This window comes from Scyliorhinus canicula, chromosome 11, assembly GCF_902713615.1.
Source record: "Scyliorhinus canicula chromosome 11, sScyCan1.1, whole genome shotgun sequence".
Taxonomy (NCBI): domain Eukaryota; kingdom Metazoa; phylum Chordata; class Chondrichthyes; order Carcharhiniformes; family Scyliorhinidae; genus Scyliorhinus; species Scyliorhinus canicula.
The window spans coordinates 118,137,602-118,154,917 of record NC_052156.1 but is presented as its reverse complement, the minus strand read 5'-3'; the positions used below and the strand labels follow the sequence as shown (position 1 = coordinate 118,154,917).

The window sequence follows — 17,316 nt, the reverse complement described above, 5'->3', positions numbered from 1 at the left end:
AAATGTAGCCGAACTAATGACAGACAAGTGTCCATGGGGAAGGCGGGATGAACGAGGGCATCTAATAGAGCGTCTAAATCCTCTATTTAATAATCTTGAATGAACTCCATCGCTCATTCTTCAATATTCAGAATGCGTTCTGCTGAAAGAGTGCTAATCTTGGCCTTCTGGAGCTGTCCTGCATAAAAATGGATTCCTTAGAAAATAGATTATCGCTGTAACACGTGATTACATTCTGCTCACGGACGGAGCAATTAAGCTACCAAATAATATCCTGGTATCATTTTGGTTCACCACTGACCCAAAATGTGGCCTGGGAAAGGCACTGAATTCATTAAGATGGTTCTTAATGTGGTATTGGTTTGCTGTGAGGAATTGGGAGTATTTTCCCAGACCTCAAATGGACCAACCCTCTTGTATATTTGAACTAGATTTTGCTTTGCACATAGGCTTGGCATTAAATTACCATGGTGTGCCTCCACAGAGCCTAGATGGTATGATTATAGTTGCAAGCTTGGCTTAAACTCAGTTTTGTTGGTTATGTGGAATATTTTCACCACATGCAGCTCCACGCAAACTGTAGAGATTAACCCAACTTTAACATCCCAAGGAATATTTCCAAACTAGGGATATCCATTCTCAGATCAGTTTGGACTGAGGACCAATAAGCAAAGAGTTGGTTCACTTTGTAAAATAAGTGAAGACACATCTGCTGCCAGTGTATAAATAAAAGTACTGCCAGTACCATGGTACCTCTAGATTACGCCACAAGTACACATGGCTTTGATTTTTATCAATGTAAGCGGTCAACCTCTTGTAATTAATTAGCTGCTGTGTTCACATTCCACTTGAGGAAGTCACCATTTTTAAGTCATGTTCAATGACAGCAGAAACTACTGTAATTGCTTCCTAGACTTCATAATATTAGCTTGGCTCATGGTAATGCTCTTGCTTTCAGATCAGAATGCTGTGCGTTTAAGCGCCACTATCCAGTCTTGGGACCATGGTCTGGGTGATGTACTGAGGGAGGAGCCTTTCACATTAAATGTTTAATGAAGACCTGTTCAGGTGGGTGTAAAACGTCAAGAGACATTTTTTTCTGAGGAGAAGCAGAACCCTGAGAAGCAGCAAAACCCATCACTTTCAGGGTCTGCGTCCTCCAGCCTTGATGCTACCCGGACCTTATGTAAAATAAAACCTGTTTTCAAGCCCGTAAATATTTGCTGTTTCCCTCACTCTGATCCTCTCATTTATAGGGGTGGGGCACAAGTTCCAATAGGCAAATTGTTGTGTGTGATATAAAAATTTGGGATTCTGTCAAACCATTGCTACACCTGTATTAGGTGATGTAAGGTAGGACCTGTACTACAGGTTTGCCGGTAGCCCCTGCCAGCTTGCTCCGCCCAGTAGGAGGAGTGTGTCCTGTATTCAGCAGCCATTTAGCCAGCTGCTGTGGGAGGCCACACACCTTACTGCAACAAAGCCATAGTTGTATAAAACCTTAGTCTTTGTACAATTGATCGTGCATCACTGACCTCACTCCTTTCTCATGAGCTGAAAATGTCCACGCATCCACCACCCCCCCCCCCCCCCCCCCCCCCCGCCCCACCGTCTCTCCTCTCTGGCAAGCGCAAGGGGGGCAGAGGCCTCACCAGTCTCCAGCACCTCTTCCCTGCTTTGCCTCTCTGAAGGGTCGAAGTGTTTCATTCAGGTGGAGTTGACAAGGGCAGATGTGGGCAAGTAGCAATTGTGAGACAGGGGAGGGAGTGAGGCCGAGCGGAAAGCCATTCACAAAGGAGGGATGTGCATGGGTAAATGATCCCACCACATGGATTGGGAGGTCATCCATTGCCTGTGGCCTTGAAAGTTACTGCTGCTTTAAAATTCTCTGCCAGCAGCTCATTTCAGGGTTGTACAGTGAGGTATGAGGTATATCCCAGTCAGCCATGTACAAGTACATAAGGGAGATTACAAATGCATTATTTGCAAAGGGCCCACATTTATATAAACTTAGACCAGGAAAGCCAAGACACCTGAGTCATGGACTTTGCCCATATAGCAGGGATGCCCTAAATGCAGAGTGTCACCGAAGGCACCCACATGCGGCATGGGGCGCTATTTGTGAAGTGCAAGGAATACCACTCCTTCAACATCCAGCTCATCTGTGATCATGTGATGCATATCATGCAGGCCTGTGCCCGATTCCGGGGGAGCGTTCATGACAGTTACATCTTGGGGCACTCGCCCTAGCCGTTTTCAAGGGAGAGCAGCGGCTGGAGGAAAGGCTCCTCAGAGGCAAAGGGTGCCCACTCAGGAGGTGGCCAATGATGCAGTGTGGAGGCCACAAACACCTGCTGAGAGTCACTACTCTCAGGCTCATGTGTCAATGCATGAGCTGGTTGAGCAGGCCTTTGGACATGTCAAGATACAGTTCCGGTGCCTGAACCGGTCAGAGGGAACCCACCAATACATTCCCCAGAGAATGCGCTGCATTAGAATGGTCTGCTGCCCTCTGCCACAACCAGGCACTCCAGCAGGGAGGGCAGCTAGACTAGGATGAGATGGAGGAGCACCATATCTCTTCAGATGAAGAAGATGTCGAGGAAGGCGACGAGGGACATCCCGCAGAGGAGGAGGAGGAAGGACCTCGGGTGATGGCCGAGGCCTGCATGGGGTGCAGGGCTAGGGGCACCTTCAGAGTCTTTAAATTTAGTAACAACCAGGACTAGGCTGTGAAGACCTCTCCCAACATAGTGTCTGACTTCTCACTACTGTGGGGCCTGCAGGAGGTCATCGACATGGTCGCTCTATTCATGGGCAGAGCGCTAAGGCTGCAGGATAATGAAAATGACTTGCAGTGAGGACAGAACAATGCTCACCTTAACCTCCACGAAATGTCTGACTCCTGCCTGACAGAGAACTGTTGCTGAACAGGGTGATCTGGGGGCCCACAGAGGCAGAATAACACATCTCAGCTGCTAGTGCCTCATCCGAGGTCAGGGGTCCTCATGTGTTTCGTCGCCCCTTGACGAAGTGGACAGACAATTCCACATTTTCAGCCGATGGCATACATGGGAGACCTGAGCTCTGTTGTGGGTTGGGGGGAATCTTCCATGCATGGGGATTTGGGGGGGGGGGGGGGGGGGGGGGGTGAGGCTGCAGGCCTGAGCTAGGAGAGATGTGGGTTACTATGTCGCCAATGTGGGAGATGGGAGAGACATTGTGCTTCCATTCTCGCTCAGGCAGAAAGAACCAGTTTGCAAGGGGCTCTGAGGCTCTTTATGTGTGTTCAAAGCGATGTTTAATGCTAGCTAGTTATTACAATGGTGACTTTTCTCTAATGCTGCCGAGGTTCACCCGCACCCACTAGATGCCTACCGATTCATACTCTTCCTCACCCTCCCACCACATCCAGACGTATCCCCGCTGAGGTTGAGGCAGCCAGCTGACTTACACACCCTGTTGCTTGAGATGACCTTGGCGGGTGTCCCCTGGCGACCAGGACCTGGAGGCTCTGGCCTGCTTTTGGGCAGCTGGATGTTGCTGTGCAACCTACTTGATGTGCAGGGCTGAATGTAGATTGCTCACAGGGAGTGGGTGTCAGATTGGCTGGACACCCCCAGAGTTCCCTGGATGGAAGTCTCCGGGCTGCATTCCTGCCGATCCTCTTACATTTGTGTGCCCTTGGGCTCCTCCATGGGATATCTCGAGTGAGATCTAGGATCCCGCTGTCCTCTAGCATTGAAACTCGTGGATTCCCACTAGTGTCTGCACCATGCAGTTGAAGCCCTGCACCATGAAGCTCATGCCCTCAGCCACGGAGGTCATGAGCTGAACCATGGAGCAGACATCCCCCGCCATGGAGCGCACATTCTGCATCAAAGTTTCCACTGTGGACGCCACCCTTGCAGTGTTGGCCTTGTTGCTTTGGAGTGATGTCACTATCTCCTCAGATAGAAGACGATGGGACTCCAACAGTCGGCCTTGCAGTCTGAGGAGGGATGCTGTCATCCCTTCCTAATGCTTGCAACTTTGCCTTTGCATTTCCAGCATCTCTGGGATGACCGTACCTAATGGCACGTCATCGGACTGGGGCTCAGCTGAGTGCTGGTCTCCGACATCCCTCTTGATTGCCAATTCCCTGGGACATCCCTGCTTCTGCCTGTTGTGGATCATGAGGTGCTCACCAGTAAGTGACCCAGAAGCCAACCAATACTTAATCCCGGGTAGGTGTGAGCATCTGTGCTGGTGGAGGGTGCAGGGGACAGATGTGACTCCTCTTCAGTCCTGGTCTTTGAGATGTCTGCCTCGGATCTGCTCAGGTCCCGTGGTGTCCAGGGGACGGGAGGGTGGTCAGGTCAGCTCAAGTGCTCATTCTTCAAATGGGGTTAGGGTTTTGAGCTCCGGCATCATGTCACCCGGCTGTGCCCACTCACGCCTGTTGTACTCGAGTTTGTCTTGCAATGAGGAAGATGGGGAGAGCGTAGGCGGGAGTCGGGTCATGTCAGATGGGGATGAAGTCTGACATGCGTGGGATGTGAGTGGGAAGGGAATTTGTAAAATGTGGTGCAGTCTTTCTGGCAGCCTGCCCCCGCCCCTCCGATTGGACATGGAACAAGTGCTTCGAGGTGTTTAAATGGTGCACCCCACTGATCACAAAGATTAATTTTTCCTGGGGTGAGTGAATTAGGGGCAAGCTGGCATGAGCACGGGTGAGTTTTCCCACTGTTGGCATCAATGGGATCCTCCCTGGTTTTCTCACCGGAACCGACATTTTGAAACAATATGGTAAAGTTTCACTTATTACAATTCTCCCAAAGGCAGGTTAATGGCGCATCAGCCTTCCCGCTGGTGGATGGCGTGAACATGATTTGCGTTCATTTGCATCTCATGAATGCTGGTCTTCATGGACAGCACCCTCCTGCTGGACACATGGACCCTCCTGTGTCACCAATTGGGATTAGTATTGAGTATGGGGTTGGGGAGTACAGTGGTCTCTTACCCCTGTATCTATCTAGACTGTTGTGGGACTCATGCAGCCACTGCTACAAAGGTCTGGAGCTCGACCGGGCCTGGACTATGAGGTGAGGTCAGAGATGGGCTGATAAAGACGAGAGGGGCATGTGGAAGAAGGTAGTGGAAAGGGCAAACATTAAATGACAGTGCCGAATGAGGGCTGTGCAAGGAGGGGGGTGGGGGAGGCAAAAGGGCATGGGCTCATGATGGCAGACAGAGGGGCAGTAAGGTGGATGAAGAGAACGAACAATGGAAGGCAGAGGGAAGACCAAAGGGAGGGCAGATGGACCACGACAAGGCTGCATGAAATGCGGACAACCAAGGGGGTCAATTTCATTGCACATTATTTATTGGAAGGAGATGCACACAGACTTTAGATTATGGGGTGGGTGCCCGTTAATGTGGCACATTAGTCATGGTTCGCACTAAACAAGTCATGATGCAGTGATTTGTGAAGGTCATTATTGTCCTTCGTCTTCATTGGAAACAGGAACTATGTCAAGGTTCCCATGTAAGTTCAGGTGCTGGCAGACAGGAATCACACAGTGCAGGCATTCCTGCTGTGAAATGGAAAGGAGTCACTATGACAGACAGTGCAGGGGTCATGTGTAGAGAGCAGTGGGCATACAGCAGGAGCAATCACTGGATGCACCCCAGGTAGAGGGAGGGGCAAGGTCTGTGTGCTCTACAGGAAGAATCCACAGCTTGGTTGCAGGGCTGTCCTACAATCAATGTCCCTGGGCTTGGCAGCTCTGTATTGTGCCAAAGACGCTATGGTGAGGGTCACAGTGGTCTGAAGCCTGTAGTTAGGAACATAATGCAGGGTGGGAATGTGAAGTTGCCATGTAGGGGAGGACCTCTGTAAAGTGGTGGCGTGATACAACAGTCTTAGCATTGTTGCTTCACAGCGCCAGAGTCCGGGGTCCGATTCCCGCTTGGGTCACTGTCTGTGCGGAGTCTGCATGTTCTCCCCGTGTCTGCGTGGGTTGCCTCCGGGTGCTCCGGTTTCCTCCCACAGGTCCCGAAAGACTTGTTTGTTAGGTGAATTGGACATTCTGAATTCTCCCTCTGTGTACCTGAATAGGCACTGGATTGTGGCAACTAGTGGATTTTCACAGTAACTTCACTGCAGTGTTAATGTGAGCCTACTTGTGACACTAATAAAGATGATAATAAAGATTATAAATTACGGTGTGCAGGGCCTCCAGATTGGGTGGGTATAGGTCCACTTGTGGCATGGGCACCTCACAGGTGATAAGTTCAGGGGAGAATGAGTCATTGTCCACCACCACAATGACAGGATCCAGTATTAGTGGGGGGTGGCATCTCTACCTGCACATTGTGAAGCTCCAGGTAAACCAGATGCATGCACGGACAGTGAGGGAGGAAGTGTCGAACTCCGTAATAAAGTTTGAGCACCACCATCTCGACACTCAGGTAAAATGGAGTCTTTCTAAATCAAAAGTAAGATCAGTTCTGTCTGGGAGGGTCAAAAGTTTAAAAAGCAACATAGTGGAAGGCAGCCTGGGGGAGTGAAGGCTATAGTGAAGGGAGCACAGCTGCATTAATTCTGCCATCTCATCAGTGAAGGGTTTCATGTGACAGTACCTTTAAGAAATGTACCTTTAAGAAATGAATATTATCAGTGATGTCAGAGAGTGGGTGGAGCTGGCTGTCTGTCAGCTTTTTACTTTCGTTCTTGAGCAGACTGCAGGGTGTGTTTTAATTTCATTTTCAGTGTTGGAGCTGAAGCCAGACACAGCAGCTGTACTGCTGTTCTCTCTGCCATCAAAAGACTATCTCTTGACCATTTGATGAATTCAGAATTATAAATGTTCTCAGTAGTGAATGTAAACCTAATGTGCTTCTGTTGAAAGGTGTTTTCAGTCTTATGGATGTTAAAAAGGAAAGCTTAAAGGTTTACTTAGTGTTGTAGTCTTTGGGGGTTGTATTTGAATTAACGGTTGCTAAGATGTTTACTGTTTGTTTTAAAAAGGTTAACTTGAGTTCATGGAATAAACATTGTTTTGCTTTTAAAAAATACTTTTTGATTTCTGCTGTACCACACCGTGTGCTCCCCATACCACAATCTATTAAAAGTTGTGGGTCAGGTGAACTCCATGATACACTTTGGGGTTCTCTAAACCCTGGCCCATAACAAGGGAAGTCCCGAGTTAACATTTAAAGCCATTCATCAGTAGCCAAACAGATCCCATTCATTGGCCATGAGCAAGCGATAGCTCATAGTGATGTCAAGTCAATGAGTGGAGTTCAGAGCCACAGTGGTTCAATGATGTAATTCACAAGTTCTCACCCCACTGTAGAGTGGAATGCTGTTGACACTTGTGTGTTGTAGAGTCCCAGGGGTAAGATAGCAAAAAGAACAATTCAATCTAGGCTGACAATGCTTAGCTGCCCCATAGGCCCCTCGCTCACGCCTTTCTTTTCAGCACCCTTTTACCATTCTGATCTTCAATGTATCTTTTCAGATAGCTGCAAAAGTGATAATGGGTCCAGTGGTCCAGGCAGCTTTTCTCAGAATCCTAGTCGATGCAGGAAGGGGAGGAGGGAAAGGTGTTTGCATGCACAGCTCCAGTAGGAGGCACTGCATGTGGGACAAAGCCAGGGAGAAGCGTGAGAACGTGGAACATACAGTGCAGAAGGAAGCCATTCGACCCATCGAGTCTGCACCAACCCACTTAAGCCCGCATGTCCACCCTATCCCCATAACCCAATAACCCCTCCTAACCTTTTTTGGTCACTAAGGGCAATTTATTATGGCCAATCCACCTAACCTGCACGTCTTTGGACTGTGGGAGGAAACCATAGCACCCAGAGGAAACCCATGCAGACACAGGGAGGACATGCAGACTCCGCACAGACAGTGACCAAGCAGGGAATCGAACCTGTGACCCTGGCGCTATGAAGCCACAGTGCTAATCACTTGGCCTACCATACTGCCCTACCGTGTTGCCCTACCGTGAGCATCAAGCAGAGGCTGAGGAGCATAGACCCAGACTGCAGGGATAACTGGCAACTCCAAGTGTCCATCATCGATGAGTCTCCTATCTGCAAATGAGTGTGAGGTAAAGCAGGCATGATTGAGATTGTCCGGAAATTCTTGCCCACCACATAGGCAACATTTTCAGTGAAGACCTGATGCCACGTGGATTTGGAGGGTTCCCCCTGCCAGTCGCCCTGAAGATGGCAGCATTCAACTTATTTGCCTCTGGGTCTTTTGGGGGAAAACTGGGGATCTATATGGCATTTCTTAGCTGGCAAAACATTTAGGAGGTGACCAATGCCCTTTGCCGGAGTGTCCATCATTATGTAAACCTTTCTTCGGAGGAGGATAGCCAGGTTCAGAGATACACAGACTTTAGACATATCTCTGGGTTCCCTGGAGTGCAGGGAGCAATAGACTGCATCCATGTCTCTATACAAGCCCCCTGTCAGCACCCTTTAATTTCCATCAACCACACGGGCTACCATTCCATTAACATGCAGTTGGTGCATGACCATCAAAAACAAATACTGCACGTGTGTGCACTGTTGCCTGGGTGTTGCCATGACTCCTAAATCCTCAATCACTCCCAGGTGCTTGGGATCTTCGAGGGGCCAGAAGGTTTGCTTGGATGGTTGTTGCGGGATAAGGACTACCCACTTAAACACTGGATCATGACTCTGGTTAGTCACTCCTCCAGCCGGGGAAAGGTACAACTCTGTTCACACCACCTCACATGAGCAGACCATAAGACTGCTGAAAATGTGATTCAGATGGCTGGACCACTCAGATGACTGTCTGCAATACTCGCCGGAGAGAGTTTGCCGCACAATCGTAGTTTGATGTGCCCTTGACAATCTGGCTGTGCAGAGTGGTGAGGTCCTGCCAGAGGGTGAATTGGAAGAGGAGGAGCCCTCCTTGGAAGATGAAGATGAGGAGTTACAGGAGACCCAGGGGGCTACTGAAGGACAACATGATGGTATGATGCCATGGAGGAGGGGAGATGTGAGGGGCTGGTTCTGAAAGGTTCCAAGAGAAGTAAAAGTAAGCCAAACCATTTGGAGACATCTCCTCTCAGCCTCCAAGCCATTTTCTGACTTCTGAGGAAATACCTGAACCATCGCTGAGAGGATGGTCCTGCATTCACACCTTGAAAATTTAAGTGCTCATGACTCACTGAGGCAGATATTAACTGTGGTCATCAGTGTCCTGGTAATATGCTCACTCTGACAACTTAAAGTCTAGCAAGGAAGAACAGTGATGTGAGTTGAGGCTGGATGTTTCCTACACCATATAAGGATACAAACATTGCTGCAAAGAAAATAGAGACCACGGGCTGGATTCTCCGTTTTTGAGACTATGTCCCCACGCCGTGAAAAGGCCACTTATTCATAACCCTGCAGGGGGCTAGCAGGGGCCCGAAGGGTCAGAGGCCGCGCATGCGCACTGCGGTGGCCTCCAGCGACGCGCCGTGCTCCATGGCAGACTCAGACCGTGGAGCTGGACCTCGTAAATAGTGCCCTCGATCGGCCACATGTCTGACCCTGACCACCTGCCCAAAAATAGCCTGGTCCCATATGAGGCCCCCCCCCGCCCTCCGATCAGCCCGATCCCAAACATGGTGGTCACGGACTGAGTCTGCAGCTGCCGCACGAGTATCCCGAACGGCAAGATCACATTAGATTCGGGAGTATGCTGCTTTTCGAGGCCAGGAGAATCGGGGAACCGGCGCTGGTCCTGATTCCATGCGCGGAAGTGCATTCTATTCCCCGGTGCCAGACTCGATTTCGGCATTGGGGTGCAGAGAATCCAGCCCCCGGGCTCTTATCCTAACATGCTTGTTTTGGTTTGGGACACTATCAATGAGTAAACCCAGATGCACAGAGAGTCACATATCTGATGAACCCTCCTCCGCCATTGCTATCCCTCGAGGGTTAAGGGTTGAGAACTTACCCATCATCCAGTCCTAATGAAGAATTACACACATCTTGGTAGGTCTTGCCTTACAAGTCATATTGAATTCTTTGAGGAGGTGACCAAGCATGTGGATGAAGGTAAAGCAGTGGATGTAGTGTACATGGATTTTAGTAAGGCATTTGATAAGGTTCCCCATGGTGGGCTTATGCAGAAAGTAAGGAGGCATGGGATAGTGGGAAATTTGGCCAGTTGGATAACAAACTGGCTAACCGATAGAAGACAGAGAGTGGTGGTGGATGGCAAATATTCAGCCTGGAGCCCAGTTATCAGTGGCGTACCGCAGGGATCAGTTCTGGGTCCTCTGCTGTTTGTGATTTTCATTAACGACTTGGATGAGGGAGTTGAAGGGTGGGTCAGTAAATTTGCAGATGATACGAAGATTGGTGGAGTTGTGGATAGTGAGGAGGGCTGTTGTCGGCTTCAAAGAGACATAGATAGAATGCAGAGCTGGGCTGAGAAGTGGCAGATGGAGTTTAACCCTGACAAGTGTGAGGTTGTCCATTTTGGAAGGACAAATCTGAATGCGGAATACAGGGTTAATGGTAGGGTTCTTGGCAATGTGGAGGAGCAGAGAGATCTTGGGGTCTATGTTCATAGTTCTTTGAAAGTTGCCACTCAAGTGGATAGAGCTGTGAAGAAGGCCTATGGTGTACTAGCGTTCATTAGCAGAGGGATTGAATTTAAGAGCCGTGAGATGATGATGCAGCTGTACAAAACCTTGGTCAGGCCACATTTGGAGTACTGTGTGCAGTTCTGGTCACCTCATTTTAGGAAGGATGTGGAAGCTTTGGAAAAGGTGCAAAGGAGATTTACCAGGATGTTGCCTGGAATGGAGAGTAGGTCATACGAGGAAAGGTTGAGGGTGCTAGGCCTTTTCTCATTAGAACGGAGAAGGATGAGGGCCGACTTGATAGAGGTTTATAAGATGATCAGGGGAATAGATAGAGTAGACAGTCAGAGACTTTTTCCCCGGGTGGAACACACCATTACAAGGGGACATAAATTTAAGATAAATGGTGGAAGATATAGAGGGGATGCCAGAGGTAGGTTCTTTACCCAGAGAGTAGTGGGGGCATGGAATGCACTGCCTGTGGTAGTAGTTGAGTCGGAAAAGTTAGGGACCTTCAAGCGGCTATTGGATAGGTACTTGGATTAGGGTAGAATAATGAAGTGTAGGTTAACTTCTTAAGGGCAGCATTGTAGCATTGTGGATAGCACAATTGCTTCACAGCTCCAGGGTCCCAAGTTCGATTTCGACTTGGGTCACTGTCTGTGTGGAGTCTGCACATCCTCCCCGTGACTGCGTGGTTTCCTCCGGATACTCCGGTTTCCTCCCACAGTCCAAAGATGTGCAGGTTGGGTGGATTGGCCATGAAAAATTGTCCAAAATTCTATGATTTCTCTATATCTCCCTGCCAATACACAAGGGTCTGGTACCAAGTGGCACTGAGGTTGACATCACATGAATTTTCATCTTAAAAGGGGACACTGAGTGTGAGAAAGTTGAAACTCAGCATAAGAGGATTGCAAAGATCTAAACCAAAGCACTTTCAGCAGTCCAGAACTTTCATATACCCATGGAATGGTTTTCAGAAAATACGATTTATTTACAGTGATATTACTCATGAGCTTGAGGAGACATAAAAACTTTTGAACTTTCCTAATCCTACCCCTATACCTTGGTGCAGCCCTGACACCTACAGCAGAGGCGGAGGCAGCCTGCTGACAGCTACATCCTGATGCCTATGATGGCCTTACTGGAGGCCCTCTGGTGACCTGTGCCCTGGAGGGGCTCAGCCTTATTCGGATCTCCTGCTCAGCAGTGGAAGCACCCTTAGGTGCTTGTGCTGCTGGAGTTGGTGCAGACACAGCAGAGGGGTGTTCTGAATAGTGGTTCCCCAGGGTGTCTGGCTGACTCTCATCCTCCCTGTGGATGCCAGAGGGCCCTGGGCATGACAGCTGGAGGAGATGGGGCACCTGGAGAGAGGTCAAGGTGCCTCTTCTCCATGTTGCCTACATCCTGACGGTGCCCACTAGAGTGTGTCGTCATTGAGAGAATGGTCAAGTGCAAATTCTGCAGGATCTGCCGGACCAGGGTCTTCATGGTGGTCGCCAACCTTCCCATGATGAACTCGATGTGCATGCACGACATCAGACAGAACACAAAGGGTCTCCTCCATCGTGTGCAGCATTCTGTGTGAGACTGTTAAAACTCTGATCGATGTTCCGCTGCTTCCCTTTGCATCTCCACTAGTGAGCATGGCAGCTTCCAGAGGTTCATCATCAGACTGGGACTGAGCAGGTGGCTGGCCTCCAGCTGCTCTCAGCGTGCCAGAGACCTGGGCTGTCCCTGCCTGCAATTGTTGCAGGGATGTGTCTGTGAGGTGTTCTCCAGAAAGTGACCCCGAGTCTAACTTTGAACTACACCCCACTGAGGTGTGTGACTGTGCTGATGGAGGGCATGGGTGAGTGCTGTGATGGTTCTTCCAGAGCCCCCTCAGCCTCCATTGCTCCGTTAGGGGGCTCAGTTAGTGAGTGGGCCGCAGTCTACTGGTACCTAAAAAGTACAAATGGACAGTTTTAATGGATGATCTGAAGCTAATCCAGAGTGTGTTTCATTCAGCGTGAATTGCAGGATTGGGTGAAGTGATGGCGCTGAGATATGTACTAGGTTTTTGGAAGAGGCCACGCTCTGCATTTGCACAAGAGTGAACCAGCCTCCCCGAACTTTGTGAGACCGATAATCTCGGCTGTCACTCCCCTGTCTCGGCTCGCTCGTGCTTGTTTTGTGGAGGTTTGGCCTCGATGGAGGCATATGAAAGAGATGTGATGAGAGGGGATGGAGAAGAAGTTGCATAAGATGCATGTCCCCTGTGTGTGGAATGCCTTACCTGTAAGTGACAGAGAATGGAGTGTGAGCAACAAGACAGATGGGATGGTGGTGTCATGAAAGTTTTGAGAGAGTGAATGTTGATATGTGTCTCCCGTGGCTGAATGTGTGAGATCCATGAACAGAGCGGCTGTTAGTGTACACGATGCCACACTGTGAGTTTGATAGTGGAGGGAGCTGAGAGAAGACTTACCCCGGCAGAGCAGATGAGATCATTCATCTACTTCCTGCACTGGATGGTGCTTCATGGGCAGGTGACAGCAGCACTAACCTCCTGGGCAACACCATCCCAGGCTGGAGAGGTGAGGTTGGTGTGCTTCTTTGAGCTGTTGCTAGTGTAGAGGACGTGCCTGTGGGCCGGAGAAACCTCAAATAAGTAGGCCGTTGCACTGAAAGCAGTCACAGCCTTCTTCACGGGTGACAGCCCGCGTGGTCTGGCGAGGTTAGGTGGGCTGGAAATAGTGTCAATGGTGGGCTGAACTTGTATTTAATTATGGCGCGGGGACCTTTGAACCTGCAGACTGATGGCGGGCAGACGAATCAGCTGCCAGCCTGCCAGGTGATTCGGAGGGGAACTCACCTGTGCATCATTAATCAGCTTATAAGCGCAGAATCTGGTGCGGGATCCATCCCTTGTGGCTCGCGGGAAGGCACAGCCGGTGCCAACTGCCATCGCAAAACGGAGAATTCCGCCCCCGATTACTGTCTGGGATTCTAGCTGACAAAGCATTCAGTTAAATGTTAGATTTGTAATGTTTCTATTTTTAGATATACTGAAGAATCCCAAGCAGATGTGATGATTTATTAACACAGATCTGCCACTTTTAGTATAGAACTGCTATCGAAACATCCCTGATCCCCGAGGTGTAGCCATGGGATTGAATTTCCATATCACTGGAACTCGCACACAAGCAAATGCTTCTTCTTTCTGGCTGAATCCTCACGTAATATCCAACCATCTGTTTGAGGTAGGTTATTGTTTTATCCTAAATCTGAAAAGTTACCAAGAAGAAAAGTACATATTTGCTGCATTTTACAGTCAAAGCGTTAGTTAAAACATTTAGATATACTTAATAATTAGTTGCCAACAAGACAATACACCGCAAGTTAGAATAGTTTGTGGTATTTTAGACTTTGATCACTCGGAACCTTTTGAAGTTAATCGAAGAAACCTTTGTCAGATCCAAATTCGAATTACTGAATCTAAAGTGGTGAGAGTGTGAAAGTGTGGTCTTCATTCTCGTTATTATCTGTCTTTAAAGTGATATAATTCTGGTCAGATATCAGTGATTGATTTTTAAACCAGGTTAAAGTCCAACAGGTTGTTTCGAATCACTAACCTTCGGAGCACTGCACCTTCACCTGAGGAAGGAGCAGTGCTCCGAAAGCTCGTGATTTGAAACAAACCCGTTGGACTTTAACCTGGTGTTGTAAGACTTCTTACTGTGCTCACCCCAGTCCAACGCCGGAATCTCCACATCATGATTTTTAAACATCGATACTGTTTCACTGGAAAGGACTGTTTTTTGTATTGCATCTTTCACAATCAAAGGATGTCCCAAAACACTTTCCAGCCAATGATGTATGTTTGAAGTGCCGTTGCTCTTGCAAGAGCTAATTCGCTGGTCTTGAGTGTCCAGAGGGAAGTTGCATTCACTGGGAACATGTTGGAGTGAATCGATTCATTTTAATTATAGTGGAAAATCATTTGCATGCAGCCCACGTGCATTATGTGAGGTGGGTAGGGATCAGCAGTAGGAGACCGGAGTTAATTCTCTGCTCTCTGCTCCGGACTCTGCTCTGCGTTTATTTTGATGGTGCTGATGAAAAAATGAAATGGAATGAAAATCACTTATTGTCACAAGTAGGCTTCAAATGAAGTTACTGTGAAAAGCCCCTAGTCGCCACATTCCACCGCCTGTTTGGGGAGGCTGTTACAGGAATTGAACCGTGCTGCTGGCCTGCCTTGGTCTGCTTAAAAAGCCAGCAATTTAGCCCTGTGCTAAACCAGCCCCTGCTGTTGATTGAGATTAGTCAAACTGTGGAGAATCAAGGCTCGGGGAATCCAAAATAGGCAAAAGTAAACAACATTTATTTTACAATAATTATATGCACGAGTACCGGTAGAACCTCACCATGTACTCTCCCTTGTCAGTCTGTTCCTGACTGGCCGACCTTTTATACAAGTACGGGTAACCTATCCCACCCCTCGCGGGGGAGCTCATTCTCCTCGAGGAGCACGGGGAAAACAATCACCCCCACACCCTGGACTGGATTCTCCGATTTGGAAACTTAAGTCCTGACGCCGTCCGGAAAATTGTGGTCTTTTAGTCCAGGAAAATCGGCGTCCAAAGGCCACAGATTCCCCATTTTGCAGGGGGCTAGCAGGGAGCCGTCGTAGAGCTCGCAGATCTAGCTGCCGATACGGCCTCCAGCACCTCCGGGTCAGAGGCCACACATACGCCCAGCGGCGGCCTTCAGTGGCCGTGCCGTGCGTCATGGCGGACTCAGCCCGCAGATTTGGACTGCCAAAATAGTGCCCTGCATCGGCCGCTCGTGAGGCCCGGACCGTCCGCATACATTGCCCCCAGCCCCGAATGAAGCCCCCCCACCGCCTGCCGATCAGCCTTCCCTCGACTGTGACAGCCCCAGGCTGAGTCCGTAGCCGCCATGCGAGGATCCCGGGTGGTGTGAGCACACGTAAGCCAAGCAGTCGGGAATTCGGCTGGTCGGCAATGAAGCATCGCGAGGCGGGCCTCAGGTAATGGCCTGAGGCGCTGTACTCCTCAAATACGCCGATTTTCAGGGGGGAGGGGGTAGAATTTAAAATCGGCGCCGCTCCCGATTTCGGTGGCAAAACGGATTCTCTGCCCTGTCGCCGAATGCGATTTTGGTGTCGGGGAATGGAGAATCAAGCCTCCTCTGTCCCGTGCTGGTTTTTACACAAACTTCAGACTCTCTGCTTGCAAACAAAGTAATAAATCATCGCATTGCAAACGCTTGTAATTGTGAAGATGAATGTTGGCTTTAGAGTGACAAATCTTGGCAATAGAATGTTATCTGCTGTCCTTGCAGTTCTGAAACAAGGGATTTTTCAATTTTCACAGCCAATAAATATTGTTCCCCTTCAGCAGCTTGTGGTCAGGAAGCTGACTGGTGGTAGTTTAACATGAGGATCACCACACCTCAGGTGAGGGGCAAGGTTGAGAAGATGAATAAGCTCCTCATGTACGGGAATTGAACCCGTGCTGCTGGCCTTGTCATGCATCACATACCAGCCTTCTAACCCACTGAGCTAAACCTGCCCCCATGAATCAGGTACATCTGTCATGGTCACTGTTACTGAGACAATGGACGGGATTCTCCGTCAGCTGACGCCAGAATAGGGAAACACAATTGCGCGGATAATCGCGTGTCAGCTGCAAATCGTGGTTGGCGCCAGACGCCAAATGGAAAGCCATGCTCCGGACCCTCAGCGTTGGCGTGAATGCATTCTATGCTGCATGTTGGCATGGCCATGCAAATTATACAGTAAACGTCATTGGCATATTAACGGGCCCGCCACGGTATTCTCCTGGCCTCCAGCGATGCCCGTCTCCACCAGGAGGAATTGCCAACAGAAGATTCACTTCTGGCATCTAAAATTGGGAAGCAGGCACCATGGTTGCTGAGAGGGAGGAGGCGCAACCGTGGGCTGCCAGTGCTGCTGCTGGCAGGACGGAGGTGGTGGTGGGGGGAGCATCTATCAGGACTAGGGAGAGTAGCGGGGGTGACCAGGGGATGAACCGTAGAGTCTGTGTGACCCCACCGCACCTCCCTGGGACCGTGGTGTCGAGACAGTTTCTGATTTGTTGTGGCCTTCAAGGCAGCCATGTTGCCATGCACCCCACTGACCGACTCCTGTGGCCTGTGGTTGTGTAGAATGATACCAGCCATATGGGTGCTCCGCCACCCCCACCCACACCCACGCGCCACCCTGCTTGTGAGGCATCATGCGGCCCACCCAACGAGGACGGCCACAGTAGATCCCACAGGAGGGTGGCAGACAGGGGTGCAGAGCGTACAGCTGGCATGTGTAGGGCCAGCCACCAGTACCCCTGCCGGCAGGAATGGGTGCCGAGATCAGAGGCCACCCCTGGTGCCAGCCACCAACAGCGGCTAGAGGTGCGGTGCAGAGGGTAGAGTGCCAGGTGAACAGCCAAGGGCAGTGTGCAGATGGGAGGAGGGTGGGAGAGGGACATGCTGGGTCAGAGGCCGCAATGCAGGCCAGGGTCACTGTAGCCCATTGAGCCTGGTCAGGCATGGGCTAATCACCATGCTAACATGTCTGCACTTTACCCTTGCAGACAATGGAATTTTGTATCCAACCATTGTTGCCATCATACTAGCCACTACAGCCCTGGCGGATGGTCTGAGGTTGTAAGAGCAG

The 17,316-nt window shown here is 49.8% G+C and overlaps 1 protein-coding gene across 3 annotated transcripts in view; it reads left to right on the top strand.

Moving 5' to 3' along the window:
* The first annotated feature begins 943 nt into the window (after positions 1 to 943).
* Positions 944 to 17,316, top strand: part of LOC119973325 (golgin subfamily A member 6-like protein 7) — a 60,487-nt gene continuing 44,114 nt past the window's right edge. For 2 of the 3 annotated variants that reach the window (XR_005462275.1, XM_038811199.1), the window contains exon 1: positions 13,718 to 13,855. Coding sequence is in view for 1 of the 3 variants with exons in the window: in XM_038811198.1 (XP_038667126.1) it covers positions 13,760 to 13,855 (96 nt within the window). In the remaining 2 variants the exon portion in view is untranslated. Of the gene's footprint in view, positions 1,069 to 13,715; positions 13,856 to 17,316 lie in introns of those variants that run through there. The other variant, XM_038811198.1, reaches the window with a different exon arrangement.